This window comes from Brachyhypopomus gauderio, chromosome 7 (genome assembly GCF_052324685.1).
Source record: "Brachyhypopomus gauderio isolate BG-103 chromosome 7, BGAUD_0.2, whole genome shotgun sequence".
Classification (NCBI taxonomy): domain Eukaryota; kingdom Metazoa; phylum Chordata; class Actinopteri; order Gymnotiformes; family Hypopomidae; genus Brachyhypopomus; species Brachyhypopomus gauderio.
Window position 1 is genome coordinate 27,240,877 of NC_135217.1, and position 22,757 is coordinate 27,263,633.

At 45.0% G+C, this 22,757-nt stretch overlaps 2 protein-coding genes across 10 annotated transcripts in view; one reads left to right on the forward strand and one right to left on the reverse strand.

Annotated features, from left to right (window-relative positions):
• The first annotated feature begins 19 nt into the window (after nt 1-19).
• Nucleotides 20-19,839, forward strand: washc5 (WASH complex subunit 5). Of its 7 annotated transcripts, none has more exons than XM_077012895.1 (29): nt 20-132; nt 800-1,036; nt 1,474-1,619; nt 1,759-1,843; nt 1,954-2,054; nt 2,217-2,409; nt 2,820-2,972; nt 3,069-3,182; nt 3,974-4,145; nt 4,477-4,604; nt 4,731-4,860; nt 4,983-5,095; nt 5,590-5,756; nt 6,138-6,213; nt 9,560-9,670; nt 14,236-14,376; nt 14,630-14,710; nt 14,824-14,925; nt 15,518-15,697; nt 16,320-16,444; nt 16,678-16,840; nt 17,221-17,323; nt 17,454-17,533; nt 17,630-17,733; nt 18,079-18,208; nt 18,461-18,557; nt 18,731-18,884; nt 19,015-19,102; nt 19,312-19,839. In XM_077012895.1, the coding sequence occupies exons 2-29, from the start codon at nt 851-853 to the stop codon at nt 19,366-19,368; spliced, it is 3,480 nt and encodes a 1,159-aa protein (XP_076869010.1). In that variant the 5' UTR covers nt 20-132; nt 800-850; the 3' UTR covers nt 19,369-19,839. The 7 variants fall into 7 exon arrangements, with proteins under 7 accessions (XP_076869010.1, XP_076869012.1, XP_076869017.1 ...); XM_077012897.1 differs by having other exon boundaries at nt 20-63; XM_077012902.1 differs by having other exon boundaries at nt 45-63; nt 840-1,036.
• The window catches only part of adam22 (ADAM metallopeptidase domain 22), a 65,685-nt gene continuing 62,642 nt past the window's right edge, over nt 19,715-22,757 (reverse strand). For all 3 annotated transcript variants that reach the window (XM_077012903.1, XM_077012904.1, XM_077012906.1), the window contains one exon: nt 19,715-22,693. In XM_077012903.1, coding sequence (XP_076869018.1) covers nt 22,673-22,693 — 21 coding nt within the window. In that variant the 3' untranslated portion in view covers nt 19,715-22,672. The remainder of the gene's footprint in view (nt 22,694-22,757) is intronic.

Genomic DNA, 22,757 nt, shown 5'->3' on the forward strand with positions numbered 1-22,757 from the left:
GTAGCTACGGATTAATCACGTGACACTCAGGTGATCTGTAAACAGGAATTCGTGTGGAGTAAGGTGGATATCTATCTAGCTAAATTTACCTTCGATTTGAGCCCCACAGGCCAAACAGACTCTAAATTAAATGTAACCTAGTAGATATAACGATGATGTTCTTTTTGTCTCTATGATATACAACAGCATTTTGATGGTTAAAACAAGAATCTGATCCATCGCAAGCTAGCTACGCTAACGTTAGTTTACTAGCTCGCTTGCATTCATCATAATGAACTGTGTGGAGTATAACGAGTGTGTATTCATCATTATACTGAACTGTGTGGAGTATAACGAGTGTGTATTCATCATTATACTGAACTGTGTGGAGTATAACGAGTGTGTATTCATTATAATTACCTGTGTGGAGTATAACGAGTGTGTATTCATAATAATTACCTGTGTGGAGTATAACGAGTGTGTATTCATCATTATAATTACCTGTGTGGAGTATAACGAGTATGTATTCATCATAATGAACTGTGTGGAGTATAACGAGTGTGTATTCATCATTATAATTAACTTTGTGGAGTATAACAATCATTATAATTAACTGTGTGGAGTATGTACAGTACCTGGTTCACCAGTACAGTGCCTCATTGCGTTCTCAAAGCCTAAATATATGAACTCTGTAAAATGTCAACTACAATAGTATGGATTAATGCACTCGTACTCTGCGCGTCGGTGTAAAGCACGTTATTTAGACAAAATACTATCTGAAAGCAAAGCATTGTGATTGATAAACGTGTGTTCTGTGCAGGAGTGTAGGGGTTGAGATGTCAGTTTTCTGATCTGAGCAGAGACTGCCACCATGGTGGACTTTCTTGCCGAGAACAACTTGTGTGGGCAGGCCATCCTGAGGATTGTGTCCCGAGGGAACGCCATCATCGCAGAATTGCTGCGCCTCTCCGAGTTCATCCCCGCAGTCTTTAGACTCAAAGACAAGAGTGACCAGCAGAAGTATGGAGACCTGATCTGTGATTTCAGTTATTTTAAGGTAGTCTCCTTTATTTCACTCTGACACTATGATAGGTTTGGTTGGTTATGTGTGGTTGTTCAGATACACTAATGTATCAGTTTCTTTTACAAAAGCACTTTGGACATATTGAACTTATCATTTGTAGGTTCTGAATACAAAACCAAAATGTTACCGACCAAAAAAAGCTAAATCTATAGATCCAGTAAAAACTTCTATGTTGGCAGATTGCATGGTATGTTAAAATGAATATGGCATACATGTACATGAATTGTCATCCTGCATTGAATAATATACAATGTATAATATACAATGCAGGTCACACAACACTTTTAAAGGGGTGTTTTAAATTAACATGATCAAAATGGTAACTAATTCAGTAACTTATTATATATTATTATAATAATGGTCAGATGCAGAGTATGTTTAATAAGGTGTCTTAATGTGGTGTCTTTCAGGGTCAAGAGTACTATGAGAGTAAACTCGAGTCAAAGCCAGAACTCCAGGATCTGGATGAGGAATTCCGGGAAAACAACATTGAGATACTGTCCCGCTTTTATCTGGCCTTCGAAAGTGTTCACAAGTATATTGTCGACTTGATAAGGTAACTGAGATCCACAGTAATTCACTGTGAACTCAACTGGTTTTAGAACTGGAACTGAGTTACTTGTCACTGTCTACAAAATGTTCTGCTCCCAAATGTGGTTGTACGAAGAGGTGACAACTTTGTGGTGCATTGTAAGGTACCTGGATGACCTCAACGAAGGCGTCTACATCCAGCAGACGCTGGAAACAGTCCTCCTAAATGAAGATGGAAAACAACTTTTGGTAAAAAATAAATGAATTCAGGATTTTGTCCTATCCCCTTTCCAACCCCCCATGAAAACAAGAAATTATATCAGTCTTCTTTGTGTTGTATTGTGTTTCCACTGGACTAGTGTGAAGCATTGTACCTCTATGGTGTTATGCTGCTGGTAATCGATCAGAAAATAGAAGGGGAGGTCAGGGAGAGAATGCTGGTGTCTTACTACAGATACAGGTGAGGAACCACAGGGTCCCCGCTGCCTTTTTCTACAGTGGGAATCAACTTTCATTACACATTAAGTCGATGTTAATTAGGTTAGCTTGTGTTCGGTTGTTCGCTTGATACCTGACTAGCCAAGACGGCGGGGGGATTGGCTGTGTGCGTCCTCTTCCACAGTGCTGCTCGCTCCTCAGGCGACTCCAACCTGGACGACATCTGTAAACTCCTACGAAGCACGGGCTACTCCAGCCAACCTGGGGCCAGACGCCCGCCCAACTACCCCGAGAGCTACTTCCAGAGAGTGCCCATCAACCCCACGTTCCTCAGCATGGTCATAGGCCGCCTGCGCTCGGATGACATCTATAACCAGGCACGTCTGCTACGAGGCGGCGCGGAGGCGCACGCCACGGCCTCAACCGGCCGACCGATGCATGAGGCGTGACTGATGAAGCGTAGAGAGAGAACAGACTTCTGTACAGAACAGTAACTCGTCTCAGACAGCATTAGTTCATTACCGAGAGCATTAATCTTTATAGAGGGCAGGAGTTCGTGATAGAGAATGATAGGTCATCACAGAGATGAGTTGCTCATTATAGAGAATAGTGACTTGTAGAGAATATAGTAGCTGTGAACATGGAGCATGTCTTTCTTCCAACATTCATTCCACAGTTTTATAACGGTAATACAGTAATAATTAATGGACTATAATGAACACGGTGTTCCATCCCTTCGCACAGTAGTGACCATGTCTCCCACCACCTGGCCACTTCCCGCCCGCAGGTGTCTGCGTACCCGCTGCCTGAGCACCGGAGCACGGCCCTGGCCACCCAGGCCGCCATGCTGTACGTCTGCCTCTTCTTCACGCCCTCCATCCTGCACACCCAGCAGGCCAAGATGAGGGAAATCGTCGACAAATATTTCCCCGATAACTGGGTGAGGGCCGGTCAGCCTTGGGCGTAGTGTTTGGGGGGGGGATGCTCATCCCTGGTTCTCTCTTTGATTTGGCTGCATGCGTTTCTGTCCCCTCAGGTGATCAGCATATATATGGGGATCACGGTGAACCTGGTGGAAGCGTGGGAGCCTTACAAAGCAGCAAAGACGGCCTTAAACTACACGCTGGATTCAGCCAACATTAGAGAGCAGGTGTGGATGTCCCTAACGGTCCCTTAATTGGAATTACACACACACCTAAATTTTTGTCTAGTCTGTATGTCTGCGGTTTGGTAATGTTATCTCGGCAGCTGAAAGCCTACGATAGATAGATAGATAGATAGATAGACAGACAGACACACACACACACACACACACACACACGTTAGTTAGTTAGTTAGTTATCTATCCATCCATCCATCCCGTTATCTCGAAGGAAATTTAGCAGCCAGTAGCAGGTATCACAGTAAAGGACACACATAAACAATTTCACAATAACTTGTATGACATTCACAAACAATACAAAGACTATACAATACAAGAGAGCAAGTATCCCGACCAAGATTGGAAAAACTGGAACATTTGTCCAGTAGTGCAAATGTATGGCATGTGCTTAAAAAGTGTCGCAGTGACCAGGAGTGTGGATATACGGACAATGTACGGAATGAATGGACATAAACATAAATGTTCAGGACAAACAGTCAAATGACCAGAGTCCAGAAGGGCAGGTGTACTGTAAGGTAGTATAAAGGTAGTAAGGTAGTACTGTAAGGTAGTATAAAGGTAGTAAGGTAGTACTGTAAGGTAGTAGAGACTCGTTCCTTATCTGTCCCCCTCCCTCTTCCGACTCCACTGGGAGGAGGTGAAGAGTCTAATGGCTCTCAGGACAAATGATTTCCTGAGTCTGTGGAGCCGCTCTGTGACGGGGTGGTGTTCACGGACAGTGGTTAACAGGAACTCGGCCGTTGGCCCACGCCTGCCTAAGGTCTGCTTCTCCCCGCCAGGCGTGTCGCTACGCAGCCAGCGTGGAGACCCTCCGTCCGCAGGTGCAGCAGCTGCTGAAGGAGGGCTTCCTGCGGGAGGAGATCGTCCTGGACAACATCCCCAAGCTGCTCAACTGCCTGCGTGACTGCAACGTCGCCATCCGCTGGCTCATGCTGCACACTGCAGATGCAGGTCTGAGCCCAGGGGCCTGCGTTCACCATCGGGATGGATGTGATCGAGTTGCTTTGGAGTTGTGGATGAGTTGTTTGGTTATGTTTGTCAGAATGTGGAAGGGAACGTGTAAATCCATATTGCCCCGCTGGCATGCTTCCAAATCATTTTGCTTCCAATCTCTGCATCATTGTCTCAAAGAATCTTAGTGGTAGACTGTTTCTAGACCAGTATTGCTTTTTATTATCAAGTGGCAAAGAAGAGTTGAGAGTATCTCCTATATCAGCACTATTTCTTTAAATTCCTGAGTGTGAGGGAGAGTCGTGCTGACGTCTCGCTCTGTGTCGTGAAGTGTACGACTCGAACAACAAGAGGCTGCGTCAGATCAAGGACCAAGCCATCGCTGACTCCAGATACAACCCCAAGATCCTGTTCCAGCTCCTCCTGGACACGGCTCAGTTTGAGTTCATACTCAAAGAAGTGAGTTCCTCACCTTCAGAAATGCACATATACATACACATATGTTAAACATGTACATGAACTATATATTATATTTATATTTTTAAATCTTTTTATTTATTAATCATTTTTGAACAAATTATCCAGATGTTCAAGCAGATGTTGGTGGAAAAACAGCTGAAATGGGAGAGCTATAAGAAAGAAGGTTCGGAGAGAATGACGGAGCTGGCAGAGGTGTTTTCTGGGGTCAAACCCCTCACCAGGGTGGAGAAGAACGGTTAGAGCTTCATCACCTTTGTTCCAACACCCCACACTTGCGGCTGCGTGAAGGCCCTGGTGAAGGTGCCCCCCCCCCCCCCCCCCCCCCCCCCGTGACGCCCCGTGTCTGTGCCTTTGTAGAGAACCTGCAGGCGTGGTTCAGGGAGATCTCAAAGCAGATCGAGTCCTTGAACTACGAAGACTCCACTGCAGCAGGGAGGAAGACCGTGCAGCTCATTCAGGCGCTAGTGGAGGTGCGGCCTTTCTTTCTTTTCACTTACACAAGCGTTTATTGCATGTGCTGTCATGGATCACCATGGAAACATGAATGCAAAAGGAAACATGAATGCAAAACGTTGTACGTTTAAAGTTCAAATGACATTTTCATGTGAATATCGCCTGCCTGCTGAATGTAGTATCTCTGCCTCGTGAGACGCCTGTCATATGTTTGCTCTGTTCATTGTCTTGGCAAAAGAGTGTGTATGTGTGTGGATTTTGTTTTCTGTCTTTCTTTTCTCATCAGCACTAATGTACACTCTTAACCGTAATGCACACACTGACCATACACTCTTAAATCAGAAATCACACTTGGTTCATTCTTCACTGGATACTTCACTGGTCTCAGCAACTTCAAGGAAGATTTTTCTGGAACATTAATAACCAGTGAAGAGGGGAAGAGGCTCGGAGCAATGATCTGACCAAACCCCTGGGTTCTCTTGTAAAAGATAACTCTGCCCTCCTGTGTCAGGTGCAAGAGTTCCACCAGCTGGAGTCCAACCTGCAGGTGTGCCAGTTTCTGGCTGACACGCGCAAATTCCTGCACCAGATGATCCGCACTATCAACATCAAGGAAGAGGTGCTGATCACCATGCAGATCGTGGGGGATTTGTCCTACGCCTGGCAACTTATCGACAGGTAACATCTGCTCTCTCAAGGAAAGATTAATGGTATAGGCTACTGAAGGTACCAGGGGTCAATGAAGACTGTGTAGAGGGTAGAAGGAACCCACTTAATCTTCTATGTTTGAGATTCATAATTACAACTGTACTTAATTCTGTATTTTTCCAATCATACAACACTGCACTGCTAACTTCAAATTCCCATTTGAGAAAGATATGAAGCTATTTCCTCAAGAAACACTTTCTATGAAAGGACTTTAACATGTACAATTAAATCCATCCATGACATCCTGTTGAACTGTGTTGCTTTGTTAACTCGAGTGTATTAAGCCATCTGCATGAAGAGGTTTGAACATTGACACCAGAATCTTCACATGTTTCTCTGCTTGTCCTTCAGTTTCACATCCATCATGCAAGAGAGCATCCGAGTGAGCCCCTCCATGGTCACCAAGCTTCGAGCGACATTCCTGAAGGTACGCCATCCGTGCTCATCGAACGCTTGTTAACTCTTCATGGCATCATGAATGTACGTGGCCTAAATGATGTGTGCTGAGGTAAATGTAGGTGTAGGACTGATGAGGGACGTGTGATGTGTCCTGAGGTAAATGTAGGTGTAGGACTGATGAGGGACGTGTGATGTGTCCTGAGGTAAATGTAGGTGTAGGACTAATGAGGGACGTGTGATGTGTCCTGAGGTAAATGTAGGTGTAGGACTGATGAGGGACGTGTGATGTGTGCTGAGGTAAATGTAGGTGTAGGACTGATGAGGGACGTGTGATGTGTCCTGAGGTAAATGTAGGTGTAGGACTGATGAGGGACGTGTGATGTGTGCTGAGGTAAATGTAGGTGTAGGACTGATGAGGGACATGTGATGTGTGCTGAGGTAAATGTAGGTGTAGGACTGATGAGGGACGTGTGATGTGTGCTGAGGTAAATGTAGGTGTAGGACTGATGAGGGACGTGTGATGTGTGCTGAGGTAAATGTAGGTGTAGGACTGATGAGGGACGTGTGATGTGTGCTGAGGTAAATGTAGGTGTAGGACTGATGAGGGACGTGTGATGTGTGCTGAGGTAAATGTAGGTGTAGGACTGATGAGGGACGTGTGATGTGTGCTGAGGTAAATGTAGGTGTAGGACTGATGAGGGACGTGTGATGTGTCCTGAGGTAAATGTAGGTGTAGGACTGATGAGGGACGTGTGATGTGTCCTGAGGTAAATGTAGGTGTAGGACTGATGAGGGACGTGTGATGTGTCCTGAGGTAAATGTAGGTGTAGGACTGATGAGGGACGTGTGATGTGTCCTGAGGTAAATGTAGGTGTAGGACTGATGAGGGACGTGTGATGTGTGCTGAGGTAAATGTAGGTGTAGGACTGGTGAGGGACGTGTGATGTGTGCTGAGGTAAATGTAGGTGTAGGACTGGTGAGGGACGTGTGATGTGTGCTGAGGTAAATGTAGGTGTAGGACTGATGAGGGACGTGTGATGTGTGCTGAGGTAAATGTAGGTGTAGGACTGATGAGGGACGTGTAATGTGTCCTGAGGTAAATGTAGGTGTAGGACTGATGAGGGACGTGTGATGTGTCCTGAGGTAAATGTAGGTGTAGGACTGATGAGGGACGTGTGATGTGTCCTGAGGTAAATGTAGGTGTAGGACTGATGAGGGACGTGTGATGTGTGCTGAGGTAAATGTAGGTGTAGGACTGATGAGGGACGTGTGATGTGTGCTGAGGTAAATGTAGGTGTAGGACTGATGAGGGACGTGTGATGTGTGCTGAGGTAAATGTAGGTGTAGGACTGATGAGGGACGTGTGATGTGTGCTGAGGTAAATGTAGGTGTAGGACTGGTGAGGGACGTGTGATGTGTCCTGAGGTAAATGTAGGTGTAGGACTGGTGAGGGACGTGTGATGTGTGCTGAGGTAAATGTAGGTGTAGGACTGGTGAGGGACGTGTGATGTGTGCTGAGGTAAATGTAGGTGTAGGACTGATGAGGGACGTGTGATGTGTGCTGAGGTAAATGTAGGTGTAGGACTGATGAGGGACGTGTGATGTGTGCTGAGGTAAATGTAGGTGTAGGACTGATGAGGGACGTGTGATGTGTGCTGAGGTAAATGTAGGTGTAGGACTGATGAGGGACGTGTGATGTGTGCTGAGGTAAATGTAGGTGTAGGACTGATGAGGGACGTGTGATGTGTGCTGAGGTAAATGTAGGTGTAGGACTGATGAGGGACGTGTGATGTGTGCTGAGGTAAATGTAGGTGTAGGACTGATGAGGGACGTGTGATGTGTGCTGAGGTAAATGTAGGTGTAGGACTGATGAGGGACGTGTGATGTGTGCTGAGGTAAATGTAGGTGTAGGACTGATGAGGGACGTGTGATGTGTGCTGAGGTAAATGTAGGTGTAGGACTGATGAGGGACGTGTGATGTGTGCTGAGGTAAATGTAGGTGTAGGACTGATGAGGGACGTGTGCTGAGGTAAATGTAGGTGTAGGACTGATGAGGGACGTGTGCTGAGGTAAATGTAGGTGTAGGACTGATGAGGGACGTGTGCTGAGGTAAATGTAGGTGTAGGACTGATGAGGGACGTGTGATGTGTGCTGAGGTAAATATAGGTGTAGGACTGATGAGGGACGTGTGATGTGTGCTGAGGTAAATATAGGTGTAGGACTGATGAGGGACATGTGATGTGTCCTGAGGTAAATGTAGGTGTAGGACTGATGAGGGACGTGTGATGTGTGCTGAGGTAAATGTAGGTGTAGGACTGATGAGGGACGTGTGATGTGTCCTGAGGTAAATGTAGGTGTAGGACTGATGAGGGACGTGTGATGTGTGCTGAGGTAAATGTAGGTGTAGGACTGATGAGGGACGTGTGATGTGTGCTGAGGTAAATGTAGGTGTAGGACTGATGAGGGACGTGTGATGTGTGCTGAGGTAAATGTAGGTGTAGGACTGATGAGGGACGTGTGATGTGTGCTGAGGTAAATGTAGGTGTAGGACTGATGAGGGACGTGTGATGTGTCCTGAGGTAAATGTAGGTGTAGGACTGATGAGGGACGTGTGATGTGTCCTGAGGTAAATGTAGGTGTAGGACTGATGAGGGACGTGTGATGTGTCCTGAGGTAAATGTAGGTGTAGGACTGATGAGGGACGTGTGATGTGTCCTGAGGTAAATGTAGGTGTAGGACTGATGAGGGACGTGTGATGTGTGCTGAGGTAAATGTAGGTGTAGGACTGGTGAGGGACGTGTGATGTGTCCTGAGGTAAATGTAGGTGTAGGACTGGTGAGGGACGTGTGATGTGTGCTGAGGTAAATGTAGGTGTAGGACTGGTGAGGGACGTGTGATGTGTGCTGAGGTAAATGTAGGTGTAGGACTGATGAGGGACGTGTGATGTGTGCTGAGGTAAATGTAGGTGTAGGACTGATGAGGGACGTGTGATGTGTGCTGAGGTAAATGTAGGTGTAGGACTGATGAGGGACGTGTGATGTGTGCTGAGGTAAATGTAGGTGTAGGACTGATGAGGGACGTGTGATGTGTGCTGAGGTAAATGTAGGTGTAGGACTGATGAGGGACGTGTGATGTGTGCTGAGGTAAATGTAGGTGTAGGACTGATGAGGGACGTGTGATGTGTGCTGAGGTAAATGTAGGTGTAGGACTGATGAGGGACGTGTGATGTGTGCTGAGGTAAATGTAGGTGTAGGACTGATGAGGGACGTGTGCTGAGGTAAATGTAGGTGTAGGACTGATGAGGGACGTGTGATGTGTCCTGAGGTAAATGTAGGTGTAGGACTGATGAGGGACGTGTGATGTGTCCTGAACAGCTGGCGTCAGCGCTGGATCTTCCCCTCATGAGGATCAACCAGGCCAACAGCCCAGACCTGCTCAGCGTGTCTCAGTTCTACTCCGGGGAGCTGGTGGCCTATGTCAGAAAGGTACTACCAGGGAGTTCAGCCGTACCTGAACGTGATCATTTTGCATAATCTCATTTGCCTAATGGGTAATTGGTAGCTGTCAGTGTTTGTTTGTTATTAACAATTTTTGCACATTGGTCAAAGTAGTTTCTCATCAGTCTTGCTGAGCACATAACCACGCCCATCCTCCACATCCCCTCCCCATATATCCTTGCCCCACCCCTCCATAACCCCGCCCATGATACCTCCTCCTCTCCCCACCTCTCACCAGTGTTAATTTAGTTTTAGTCTTAGTCTTTTGACTAAAATGTCATTTAGTTTTAGTCATAATTTAGTCATTGGATTTGTTTTTAGTCTTAGTCTTGTTTTAGTCGACTAATTATCATTAGAATTTAGTCGACTAATTATCAAAAGAATTTAGTTGACTAAAATATAAATGGTGTAATATTCATTATATACACTTGCACACTTATAGTTATTGAGCATAAAAATTACAAAACATTGATGACCAGTTGGCCCGCTCTACCTGAAAAACATATGGAGTTTGTTATGAACACATATTACATTTTATATAAAACTGGGTGCCATAAAAACAGCAATGCCATAGCCCGCAGATGTCAATTAATCAATCAATCAAATTTTATTTATATAGCGCTTTTTACAACAGTTGTTGTCACAAAGCAGCTTTACAAGTGCCGAGTCCTAGCCCCCAGTGAGCAAGCCAAGGGCGACAGTGGCAAGGGAAAACTCCCTAGTTTTTGCATAAGGAAGAAACTTTGAGAGGAACCAAGACTCAGGGGGGGAACCCATCCTCCTCTGGCCGACACCGGTCACCATGACAACAACAACAATTTAAACAGAAAGAAATAAAGGAAAAGATGTAGTAATGTCCATCATGGTGTGACTCATCCGGTCAGGCAGTAGGTGGCTGGCACTGGATGAATCGCTTGTCTCTCCTCATCTCATTTTTCCTCAAGCAGGCGGGCAGCCATGTGGAGAAAATAAAACAAGGAAAATTAGCTCTGTATGAGGACATATACAGGACAGATGAAATTAAACACATTTCTGGAGTGTGGCAGCAACTCCAGCATTAAGTTAAACTATTACAGCCTAGCTAAAAAGGCAGAACCAGAAGGTAACATAGGCTTGGGGGCATTCTGAGACAATGGCATCATCCATCCACTGCACTGTCAACAAACTTGAGTGACCACGAGCAGTGACAGGACGACAGCACCAGCGCCCCAGTCTACCGTAAAACCCTTCGTCTATGAACGCCTGGATCTGTACCTTTATCTAAGGGGGGATATTAATTATCAAACGCTAAACCAAATAGGTGGGTTTTCAACCTAGACTTAAAGATTGTGACTGTGTCAGAGTCCCGTATGCATTTTGGAAGGTTGTTCCAAAGCTGGGGGGCCTTATAAGAAAAGGCTCTTCCCCCTGCTGTTACCTTATTAATTTGTGGAACTAATAAAAGACCAGCACCCTGTGATCTTAGTGGACGTGGGGCTTCATAGTAGGAAATAAGTTCCTGGAGGTATTCAGGAGCAAGCCCGTGCAGTGCTTTATATGTTAATATTAGAATTTTTAAATCAATACGGAATTTAACTGGGAGCCAATGCAGAGCTTATAGGACTGGTGTAATATGTTTAAATTTTCTAGTTCTGGTCAGAACTCTGGCTGTAGCATTTTGAACTATTTGAAGTTTATTTAGATTCCTATTTGAACATCCTGACAGTAGTGCATTGCAGTAGTCTAATCTAGAGCTAACAAAGGCGTGCACCAATTTTTCTGCTTCATCCTGTGATAATGCATTTCTTAATTTGGCAATGTTGCGGAGATGTAGAAAAGCTATCCTAGTAGTATTATCTACAGTTGTGAATACATTTATTCAACCCCCACTGAAATAAAGTGTTTTGGCCAGTTTGACATTGATTTTGATCATTTCAGTCATCTTATTTACAATTATATCAAAGAGGCACTTATAAATTAGACAAACATAACATAATATTTATGATGGAATAACCACAAATGTCTTTACTGTGCTCACATCATTATCAGTTTTATTCAACCCCCTAGTGACATTATTTTTTAGTACTTAGTACAACATCCTTTTCCAGTTATGACAGCTTTCAAGCGTGAAGCATAGCTTGACACAAGTGTCTTGCAGCGACCTATGGGTATCTTAGCCCATTCTTCATGGGCAAAAGCCTCCAGTTCAGTCACATTCTTAGGCTTGCGCACTGCAACTGCCTTCTTTAGGTCCCACCAGAGGTTCTCAATTGGATTTAAGTCTGGTGATTGCGATGGCCACTCTAGAATGTTCCAGCCTTTCATGTTCAACCATGCTCTAGTGGACTTGGATGTGTGCTTCGGATCATTGTCCTGTTGGAAGGTCCAACGTCTCCCAAGCCGCAGGTTTGTGACTGACTCCATCACATTTTCCTCCAAGATCTCCTGGTACTGAAGGTAATTCATGGTACCCTGCACACGTTGAAGCTTTCCTGTACCATTAGAAGCAAAACAGCCCCAAAGCATAATTGACCCCCCGCCATGCTTCACAGTAGGCAAGGTGTTCTTTTGTTCATAAGCCTGGTTCTTCCTTCTCCAAACATAGCGCTGGTCCATTGTCCCAAACAGTTCTAATTTAGTTTCATCTGACCACAGTACACTGTCCCAAAACCTTTGTGGCTTGTCCACATGACTTTTGGCATACTGCAGTCGACTTTTCTTGTTCTTTGGAGTCAGCAAGGGGGTGCGTCTGGGCGTTCTGGCATGGAGGTCTTCGTTATGCAGTGCGCGCCTTATTGTCTGAGCTGAAACTTCAGTGCCCACATCTGACAGGTCTTTTTTCAGTTCCTTAGCAGTCACGCGGGGATTTTTCTCCACATTACGCTTCAGGTAGCGCACAGCAGTCGCGGTCAGGATCTTCTTTCTGCCACGACCAGGTAACGTTTCCACTGTGCCCTTTAACTTGAACTTGCGAATGATACTTCCGATAGTGTCTCTTGGAATATTTAACAACTTCGCAATCTTTTTATATCCATTGCCATTCTTGTGAAGAGCAATAACCTCTTCTCTTGTCTTCTGGGACCATTCTCTTGCCTTCACCATGCTTGGAAACACACCAGTAGATGTCTAGAAGGAGCTGAGTATCACAGTCCATTTAAATCTGCCTAATTGGTGCTTATCATGCTTGATTGCTGCTCGTTGACATCCACAGATGTTTTCAATACCTGATGGAAAACACTGGAATGAACCTCTGTTCTTAGGAGTGGTAGTCATAAAGGGGTTGAATAATTGTGTCAATGAAGAAATCACAAAAAGGCCATTTAATACTTTATGACAAAAAAAATTTATACTATCTTAGTTGCATTTAGTTCTTTAACAAGTCCTTGTAAGATTTCATTATGAACACAATTACAAATGTGCACTGAATTCCATAAAACCCTTCGCAGCATTGGGGGTTGAATAAATTTGATCACAACTGTATGTATTTATCAAATGATAGGTCGGAGTCGAGTATGACACCTAGGTTTTTGGCTACTGTGCCAGGTGTAATGGGATAGTCTGCAAGATTAAGCATTAGATCTGGAATTTTTTGTCTTGCGGCCTTAGGGCCCACAAGGAGAACTTCTGTTTTGTCATCATTTAGTTGGAGGAAGTTTAGAGACATCCAGCATTTAATATCTCTTACACAGGCCTCAATTTTTCCTAAACTGAGTTTGTCATCAGGCTTGGCTGATAAGTAAAGTTGAGTGTCATCTGCATTGCAGTGAAAATTGACACCATGTTTGTTTATAACTGCCCAATGGTAGCATATATAATGTAAATAATAGTGGTCCTAAGATGGAGCCTTGCGGGACCCCATATTTAACTATTGTACGTTTGGATGGAATATTATTGAGCTCTACAAACTGATGGCGATTTGTCAAGTAAGAGTAAAACCATGAAAGGGCTGTGCCTGAGACTCAATCCAGCATTCTAACTGCTTTAGCAAGATCCTATGATCAATTGTGTCAAAATGTCGTTTCATTTGTCGTTTTTTTCCTGACATCATCGTTCCACATGGTTTACACACTGTCATCTTTTTCTCAAAGTCAAAGGAGAAATGTGTCCATATATCACCTATTATCTTTCTCCCTGCTGACATTGTCGAGTTAACTTCGAGTTGAATTTCATGAGTGATCACAGTTCACAGGCTGGTGTGGTCTTCCCGGGTTCTGTGCGATGTGAAGACGTTAGTTCTGATTGGACGGTTACCCGGTTTGTCCCGCCTCTCCGTATATGCTAAAGTAGTTACGGTTGGATCTCTTATAAACTTATCCCTACCTTTCACTAAACTAAATCAAGTCTGATTGAATGTCATCGCTGGCCAATATTTTCATCTCGTTTTTATTCGTTGACGAAAATGACCATTAATTTCGTCATCGTTTTTATCCCTTTGTATAGTTTTTATGTAGTCATCGTCTCGTTTTCGTCATGAAAAAAAGGTTCGTTCACGAAAACTGACGAAAATTATTCGTCAACGAAAATGAACACTGCCACTCACGACCCTGCTTCCCCCTCTCCCCGCCCCCTGACAGGTGCTGCAGATAATTCCAGAAAGCATGTTCACGTCACTGGCCAAAATCATAAAGCTGCAGATCCATGACATCATGGAGGTGCCTACACGGCTGGACAAGGACAAGCTGAAGGACTACGCCCAGCTGGGGGCGCGCTACGAGGTGAGTGCCCACCCTCACCCACCATCTGCTGCCCAGTGGGAGGCTCTGAGGTGCTTAGCTTGGCAATTTTTACTCTCCAATTGGGATTCTTAGATGACTGTGATCAACTCTGAAATGGTCCCATGGCCAGTGAGTGTTTTGATTGCTGCAATGTGTACGCAGGATAATAAGATGATGCCCACTAATAACTGTGAGGGAATATTCTACTTTATGTTGTTTATTTATTGCATGTCTTGTATATATTTTTTTGCAGGTTGCCAAACTCACGCATGCCATTTCGATCTTCACTGAGGGAATTCTGATGATGAAAACAACACTCGTTGGCATCATCAAGGTTTGTGAAACGTCACGATCGCCTGAAGCTGCTGTTGCGTGCGTACGAGCGTACGTCCTAGCCAACACAATCCAGACTCTTGCTGATTGGTCTAGCTGCCGCTGTGTCCTCAGGTCGACCCCAAGCAGCTGCTGGAGGACGGCATAAGGAAGGAGCTGGTTAAACGTGTGGCCTTCTCCCTCCACAAAGGCCTCATCTTCAACCCCAAGGCTAAAGTGAGTCAGCCATAGGCCTCTGTTCGTCCTTTTCTTGTTTGTGTTATTCTCCTTAATTGTTCTTCCTTCCCCCAGTTTTTCTCCCTAATTTGGACGTAGGCTGTTCCCACCCGTCAGGTAATCTTGGCGTCACGTTACAGGTGCCACCCAGGAAGGGTGAGGACCGTTACCCACCTTCTCCAAGGCCCAGGCAGCCAGTCGACGCATTTTAGGTCCGTTCGGTGTTGAAGGGTGCTGGTTTTCTCCTGTGCGTACGAGCATTAGAAGTTGCATTATTAGGAGGTTTCCTACACAGTGCTGGTATGTGACCCTGGACTGTGTGGACGCGGGACCTGCCTCAGTCACCAGCTCGGTCATGTTTGTTTTGGTTTGTGTCCACTGCTTCCCACCACAGGAAACAAATGCAAGAAGTGAGAGGAAGATAATCTAAAAACATAAAAAAGCTTATAAAAACCACATTCTCCCATATTTACACAGTACACGCTGGGTTGCCTTTGGGCTTTAGTAGTGTTACTGGTATCTGGTTCTGCCCAGCTGTGCTTGCTCCGAGTTGAGTGTGCTGGGCTCACGGAACGTGTTCACTCTCGTCCAGCCCAGCGAACTCATGCCCAAGCTGGAGGACATGGCAGCCACCATGGACGGCTTCTACCGCTCGTTCGAGTACATTCAGGACTACGTCAGCATCTATGGCCTGAAGATCTGGCAGGAAGAGGTGTCACGGATCATCAACTACAACGTGGAACAGGAGTGCAACAGTTTCCTCAGGACAAAGGTTCCCACCCTCACCTTCAGATTCCTCTCTCTGTTTAACCTCTGTCTTTGTCTCTTTCTCTTCTCCCCCCCCTCTCTCTCTCTCTCTCTCTCTCTCATCGGTAGTAAAAGATTAAACATTGAGGAAAAAAAGGCAGATTTCAGTAATTATAATAATTATAGTAATATAATCTTGTGGCCCAAAAATTATTTACCTAGGTACCAAGACCTAGTTCAATAATAATACTCTTTAAAACAGAATGTTGGTCATTTAGATTCTCATTTATCTTCCCACAATTTAGATGTCATGAAACATTATTAACCAAGATAGATTTTTTTTTTCTTTTGTGTCACATGTACAGCAAAATCCTGAAACACTTCCTGTAATACGAAGATTTCATATTTATTATTATTAAGTTCTGGTTCGTGTCCCTGCCCTGTCCCACTGTGTTAGTTTGGAACCCCTCGGGCTGGGCTTTAGGGTTAGTGGGCTTTGTGTTAGGGTTCAGGTTATGGTTAGTGGGCTTTGTGTTAGGGTTCAGGTTATGGTTAGTGGGCTTTGTTTTAGGGTTCAGGTTAGGGTTGGTGTGCTTTGTGCAGGTTTTTTGCACGTGCTCAGTGAACAAGTGGGTTTTTGTCCTCAGATCCAGGACTGGCAGAGCATGCATCAGTCCACACACATCCCCATTCCCAAGTTCCCTCCCGTCGACGAGTCGGCCACGTTCATCGGCCGCCTGTGCCGGGAGATCCTGAGAATCAGCGACCCGAAGTGAGTGAGCGTAAACGCTCCCAGAGTCCCGGTGACTCACGCCTGCCCCGTTCACCTCCTTCACGGGCATCCTGGGGGGGGGGGGGGGGGGGGGGGGGGGGTGGGGGGGGGGGGGCATCTGTTTGCCGTATTGTGTCTTGTCCCTTCACTTCCAAAACGGAGAGAATGCGCCAAGGCAGAATTCATGCACCATGTTTTTTGTTTTTGTTTTTTATTTGGTCCTCTGTGTTTAGAACCACATGTTACATCAACCAGATGAACACCTGGTACGACATGCGTACGCACCAGGAGGTGACCAACCACCGACTCTTCTCGGAGATCCAGAACACCCTGGGCACGTTCGGCCTGAATGGACTCGACCGCCTCATCTGCTTCATGATCGTGAAGGAGCTACAGGTGGGTTCCATGGAAACGTGCAGATGCAGAAATGTTGCCACGGTGACCCTTCGTCTGTTGAAATCAGCAGCAGTAGTATTGGTTGTGGGCATCCGGGGAGATCTGTTATTCAGTGTTATTCAGTGTTTGTGATATTCGTGTGTCTTGTTCTGAAGCCCTGTCTGTTCTAGAGTCTTGCTGTGGGATCATCTGTTTGCAACTTTGCAGTGTTCTATTTAAATTAAAGAAAGCAATAGACAGGCTGTAGTAATGTCCTTAAGACGTGTGTGGTCACGTACTGGATTCTCTGTGTACCTGACTGTCTTGGATACAGATTTTGTATTTGCATAAAGAAACATTTGAGTCACACCTTTTAATTTTAGCTCCTCCCTTCCCCCCAGACTTTCCTCACTGTGCTTCAGAAGACCATCCTCAAGGACAAAGTTATGCTTGATGTTTTCAGAACCCTCCTGAATGCAGTGAACCCAGTGAAAGGCATTGTGGGTATGTATGACCTTGCATTTCCAATACAATCATGTCATTCACTTTTTCTCACTATAACCTTGGTTCACGGTAAAACTTTTCTTGGTTAATCTTAATGTTATTTTTTGTGTTTGTCTTTGACATTGTGCAGCCTCTGCAAACAAAGTCTACGCCAACACTGTAGCCAAAACGCAGAAGATCTGGCCGGCCTATCTGGAATCCATCATGAAGGTATGGTGTGTCCCTCCACCAGCACATCTGTGGCTGATTGGTTACCTGTCGTGATAACTACACCTGTAGGCATAACGGGTCGTGTTTGCACGGCAGGTGGGACAGATGCAGATCCTGAGGTTGCAGATAGCTAATGAGCTGAGCTACTCCTGCAAGTTTGACTCCAAACATCTCGCAGCTGCCCTGGAGAACCTCAACAAGTCAGTTGGACGCTGTTGTACCATTTCATTTTAGTTTTTTTTTTTTTAAGTCCTCAAGCCACGGTGTCAAAGCACACTGGTCACAGACAGCGATGTCCTGCTCTTCCTCTGTACTTAAAAATTTATTAGGAACAAAATGTTAGATCTATAAGGTGAAGGTATAAAAGTCAGATCATTAAGTCCACTAATTTATGGTGTGTGTACAATAAAGTAAGATGAGGCGTGAAGGCTGAAGCAGATGAAATGAAAGCCTGCTCCACCACTTACGCTGGCAACCGTAGAAGCTGAGTTGGCACTACAGCCACTCATTCCCTCTTCTTTTCCCATGGTGCTTCTTCTCTGCAGGTCTCTACTTGTGGACATCGAAGCTCACTACCAGGACCCCACCCTGCCTTACCCCAAGGAGGACAACACGCTCCTTTACGAGATCACCGCCTACCTGGAGGCTGCCGGCATCCACGACCCACTCAACAAGGTCCGTGGTCGGGTGTAACTACACACCTGAGCACTCTGCTCACAAGGCAGGCAGGATTTTGAACAAAACATGGGTGTGAATCAGTTAAACAGGTCACAGGGGCAGGTTTATTGAAGATACTAATGTGTGGTGATTTTAGAAGAGTTTGTCATTCACACTAACATGCACGTAACGTCTACATGCAGCTGACACTACGGAATCACCATTTTTGAATGCCTATAATAGGCTTTTCCCCCACTGCTCTGATTTCAGATCTACATCACAACAAAGCGACTGCCTTACTTCCCCATCGTCAACTTCATCTTCCTCATCGCCCAGCTGCCCAAGCTCCAGTACACTAAAAGCCAAGGTTTGACCGAACGGCTCCTCGTGTTAGCTCCAGTGTCCACAGAAAGATTGTAGACAAGTCTTAAAGAGTTTTAGGTGGTTCTTGGATGAGGCTGAAGTATGTCTTAGGCGAGTCTTAAACGAGTCTAGGCCAAATCCCTGAACCCAACTGACTCTTGACCTGTGCGTGCGTAGGTATGACGTGCCGCAAGGCGACTGACCCTGTGGACTGGGTCCCGCTGGTCTTGGGCCTGCTCACCCTGCTCAAGCAGTTCCACTCCAGGTATGCCGAGCAGTTCCTCGCCCTCATCGGCCAGTTCATCCGCTCAGTGATGGAGCAGTGCACCAGGCAAGAACCGCCGCCCCGCATTTACCACACACTTCGCCTTTTGAGACGGAAATAAAAACATTTCTGTCGTTACTTAGTTACTGTACAGGTGATGTGACCATTTAACTGGCTTTGCTTGGTTCCTGTACAGTCAAAAGATTCCAGACATGCCAGCAGATGTGGTCGGAGCTCTAATGTTCTTGGAGGACTACCTGCGCTATTCAAAACTCCCCAGAAAGGTGAGATATAACCATTCTTTATCACAAAGGTAGGATCGTGATAGTGGTAAACAGATTCTGCTGACACAGAAAGCCTATTTGTACAGGTCTAGATGCAGTGAGTTTCTCACATTTAGTTCTCAGTGAACATGTCTAAACCCGTCACAACGACCAGCCTGCAGCAGGTAACCGATAGCCACTCACTAAACACTTCACACTCTCCTCTACAGGTGGTTGAAGCGCACGTCCCAAGTTTCATTTTCGATGAGTTCAGAACTGTGCTATAAGGTTTTCCACAGAGCTGAATAACAAATCATTTCGCCTTTTGTAAGTCTACACGCCATCTGTTGGACAGTATTGCCTCTTTTTCTTTTTCCTAATAACAAGTCCATTGATTCTAAAACTATTCTGTAGCATTTTTGTTTTGTTTCAACATTTTCTGTCACAGAGGATGTATACTAAGTGTATAGATGTTTATGTAATAAAATTGTGAAAACTTATAGTATTAGCAAATGCATTTTTGTGTAAGAGTAGCTAATACATTCCTGATGAAATGATGATGGATGAATTAGTCTACTAAACACAGTGCTAAGACTAAATAGATATTTAGTCCATTCAACGCACATACTAATGTCATGTCAATGAAAGTTTTATTTTGTATTAAATATATTACAATACTGAGTAATAACTGTAAGAAACAAAAAACTTTTGATGGTTATATACAGCATACTGTGAAATAAAAAAAGCCATGTGGAGAATTGGAAGTGTCGTTGGTAAAAAACAAACAAAAAAACCAAAACAAGAACGAAACAGAAGACATGACAGACTGGGGGGTGAAACCAACGTAAGGCATTTATGAAGTCTCCTGCAGCAAATGTCCACTACAAAGACTGTGTACAGCTGATGAAACTGATTCTCATTCTCCAATCAAAACGACCCTGAAGTATTTATTGTATTTATTGTTTAAGTACCATCTGTAATCGATGACATGCCCTACAGACTTAGTAAGTGGCAGGGCTTACCCACACAGTTCAGTGACCTCTCAGATACACCTCCTTCAACTCATCGGTTCATTGCCAGGTGTACCAGGTGTGAAGCGGGCAGAACTCTTAACTGGGCTGGACTCTGGCCCCCCAAGGCAGACCTGGACCCCCCTGTTCTATGGGCGTGTCCCTCCATGTTGTTGCTCTGCTGCGGTCTACAGGGGGCTGACATGTTTTATAGACCACAGTCACTTAAGAGGCCTGTCATACTGCACTCATTAGCTTAAATTACATTCAAGAGTGTTTGGTTGGCCCCGCCTCCTAGCCAGGAGTGCTAAGTGAGTACTGGACAGCATGTCCCCCCCTTTCATTTAGTTGTTTGTTTTTGATTTTTTTTTAAGTAACTTCTTATTGCAGACATTTTTTTAATGATTTGAGTGGGAGCTGTGGCAGACGACTGTAGCTGTGGCGTTTCGAGGGACCATGAGCTGCTGAAAGTATTGCTTGGGATGTCTGCGTGCCTTTGGATACAGTCTTCAGCAAGACCAAGCGTGTGTGTTTGTGTGTGTGTGCGAGAGAGAAAGAGCGTCGAAATCATATTTCCACACAGACTGCAAACAGAAACACAGGGCAACACGACCACATTGTTATTCCCATGGTGGAAAAAGGACATGTCTTCACAAAATAATACATCAAAAAAATCTTTGCTAAATCTCAGATTACACAAAGAACTATTGTAATAGTAATAATCATAATGCACTTAATTTCTGCTGGGATTAAACGTTTACATACAAGAATACAGGGGTGAAAAAGAATGTTACAAAGGTACTTTAGAAATACTTCTGACGTTTGGGCAACGTTATTTGTACGCTGCCGCAACGTTGGTTGCAAGTAAAGTCCGAGTGCATACGGCGTTAACGTGACTCAGTGCCCACACTGAAAAATGCATCTTCAGAATACAGACACAGCAGGCTTTAGTGAAAATAAAGACTATTTACAGATGGAGGCCAGCTTCTAGGTCGTCTTGCGCACTACTACTGTTAACCCTGACCGCCACAGCAGAGTTTTGCTCGGGTTACCTTACGCGTCTCGGTGGCTGTGGAACCGAGTCATTCCCAAGGGAACCACGCAAGGCTTTCTTCTGTGCTGTGAACAGACGGCCAGCGTTTCCTTCCAAAGAGCCGCACGAGAGACTTAAGCTGCGGACGGCCCCATCAAAGGTGGCGTAGGGTCCGTAACTTCTATGCCGTACGATGCAACAAACTTGCTTCAGATTGGTCTGAAGGACCTGATGAGCTGGACGTGATTGTTCTACATTCACAGAGCCTCCAGGTTGGATGAGAGAGGAGGATGCACCGCACCAACTTCTATTGACATCTGTTTTCCTCTTTTCATTTGAATGATTTTCTCAAACTTGACGTTTGAAGCTTGTTGCGCGTTATGTCGGAACGATCAGTTGAAACCACTGGCGTTCCTGCGAAAGCCTCCGCATTCGTCACGCTCACGGGCTTTACTACACACAGCACCGGAGAGGCATTCTACAGCGAGGGAACACGGAAACACCGCCATGGACGGAGAATATGACTGATCTGAGAACAGATGAAGAAATTAAATGAGGATTTTTGTGGAGTTAGCAATGCAGAGATGAGGCGATAAAGAAAGATGAATGGACAGACGGTCCACATTCGTAAAGAATATACAAAGATCTGCCAAAGGTTCCTTCTAGACTAGACAATTTCTAAGTGCAAAAAAATAAAAATAAAAAAGGGAAAAAACCCCACAAAACGATCACACATTTGACTGCCTTTGAACTATACATATTTACAGAAATGTCTGCGAAAATAAACAGGTTTCTCTCAGAGGTTGTATAGGGCCAGGTGTTTATGCACTGCATGATGAGATCAAGAGAGAAACCCTAAAATGGGAGATGATTCTTACCAGCCTACAGGCTTGCCCTCTGAGACATGCGGCCACCTAGCGCAACTGATCATTAAAATATTTTCATCATCCTTAGCACTAGGAGTGGATAAACATGTATTCTCATGCATACAGTGGAGGTTTCTATAGTGAACGCGTGCTTTCAAAAACAAGAGTTACATCCATCAGTTTTGATGATCTTCTCTCACCATGGCAACAAAAACACCAATCACAAGACATTATTGGTGTTGGAGGGGGTAGAGAGGGAGACAGGGCCATGTCTTGGCTGTATGGGGTGGGGGTGGAGAGTAAATGGGAGAGCAAGAGGCAGTCTGATAGCCCCTCCTCTTTCGATGGGCCTCCGCTCAGCATTGGCTGGAGCAGCGGCCGGCTCCGCCTCGTCCTCCAGCTCCGTTTTGGAGGACTACGGTGATGAGAGATTGGGGGCTGTGCTTTTCAAAAGCTCAGGGGTGCACCTACACGTTACCCCGACGCCCTCCGGTGGACACATGCGTCCCGGAGGACTTGAATTCAATTCGATCCTTTCTCTCTTTGTTTTGGGTTTTTTTTTTTTTTTGTTTTCTGTTTTGACTTTGCATTTTTTTTTCTTGTTTGATTTATTTTTCTCATTCATATAAAAGCAGAGAATGTAGTCCTTAATGAGACTTGAGGAGTAATTGTATGGAGATCTTTATATCGATGTCTCCCACAGCTGAAAGACATTAGAAACAGACAAATACAGGGAAATGCTGTAGTATACAAATAATTCAAGTTAT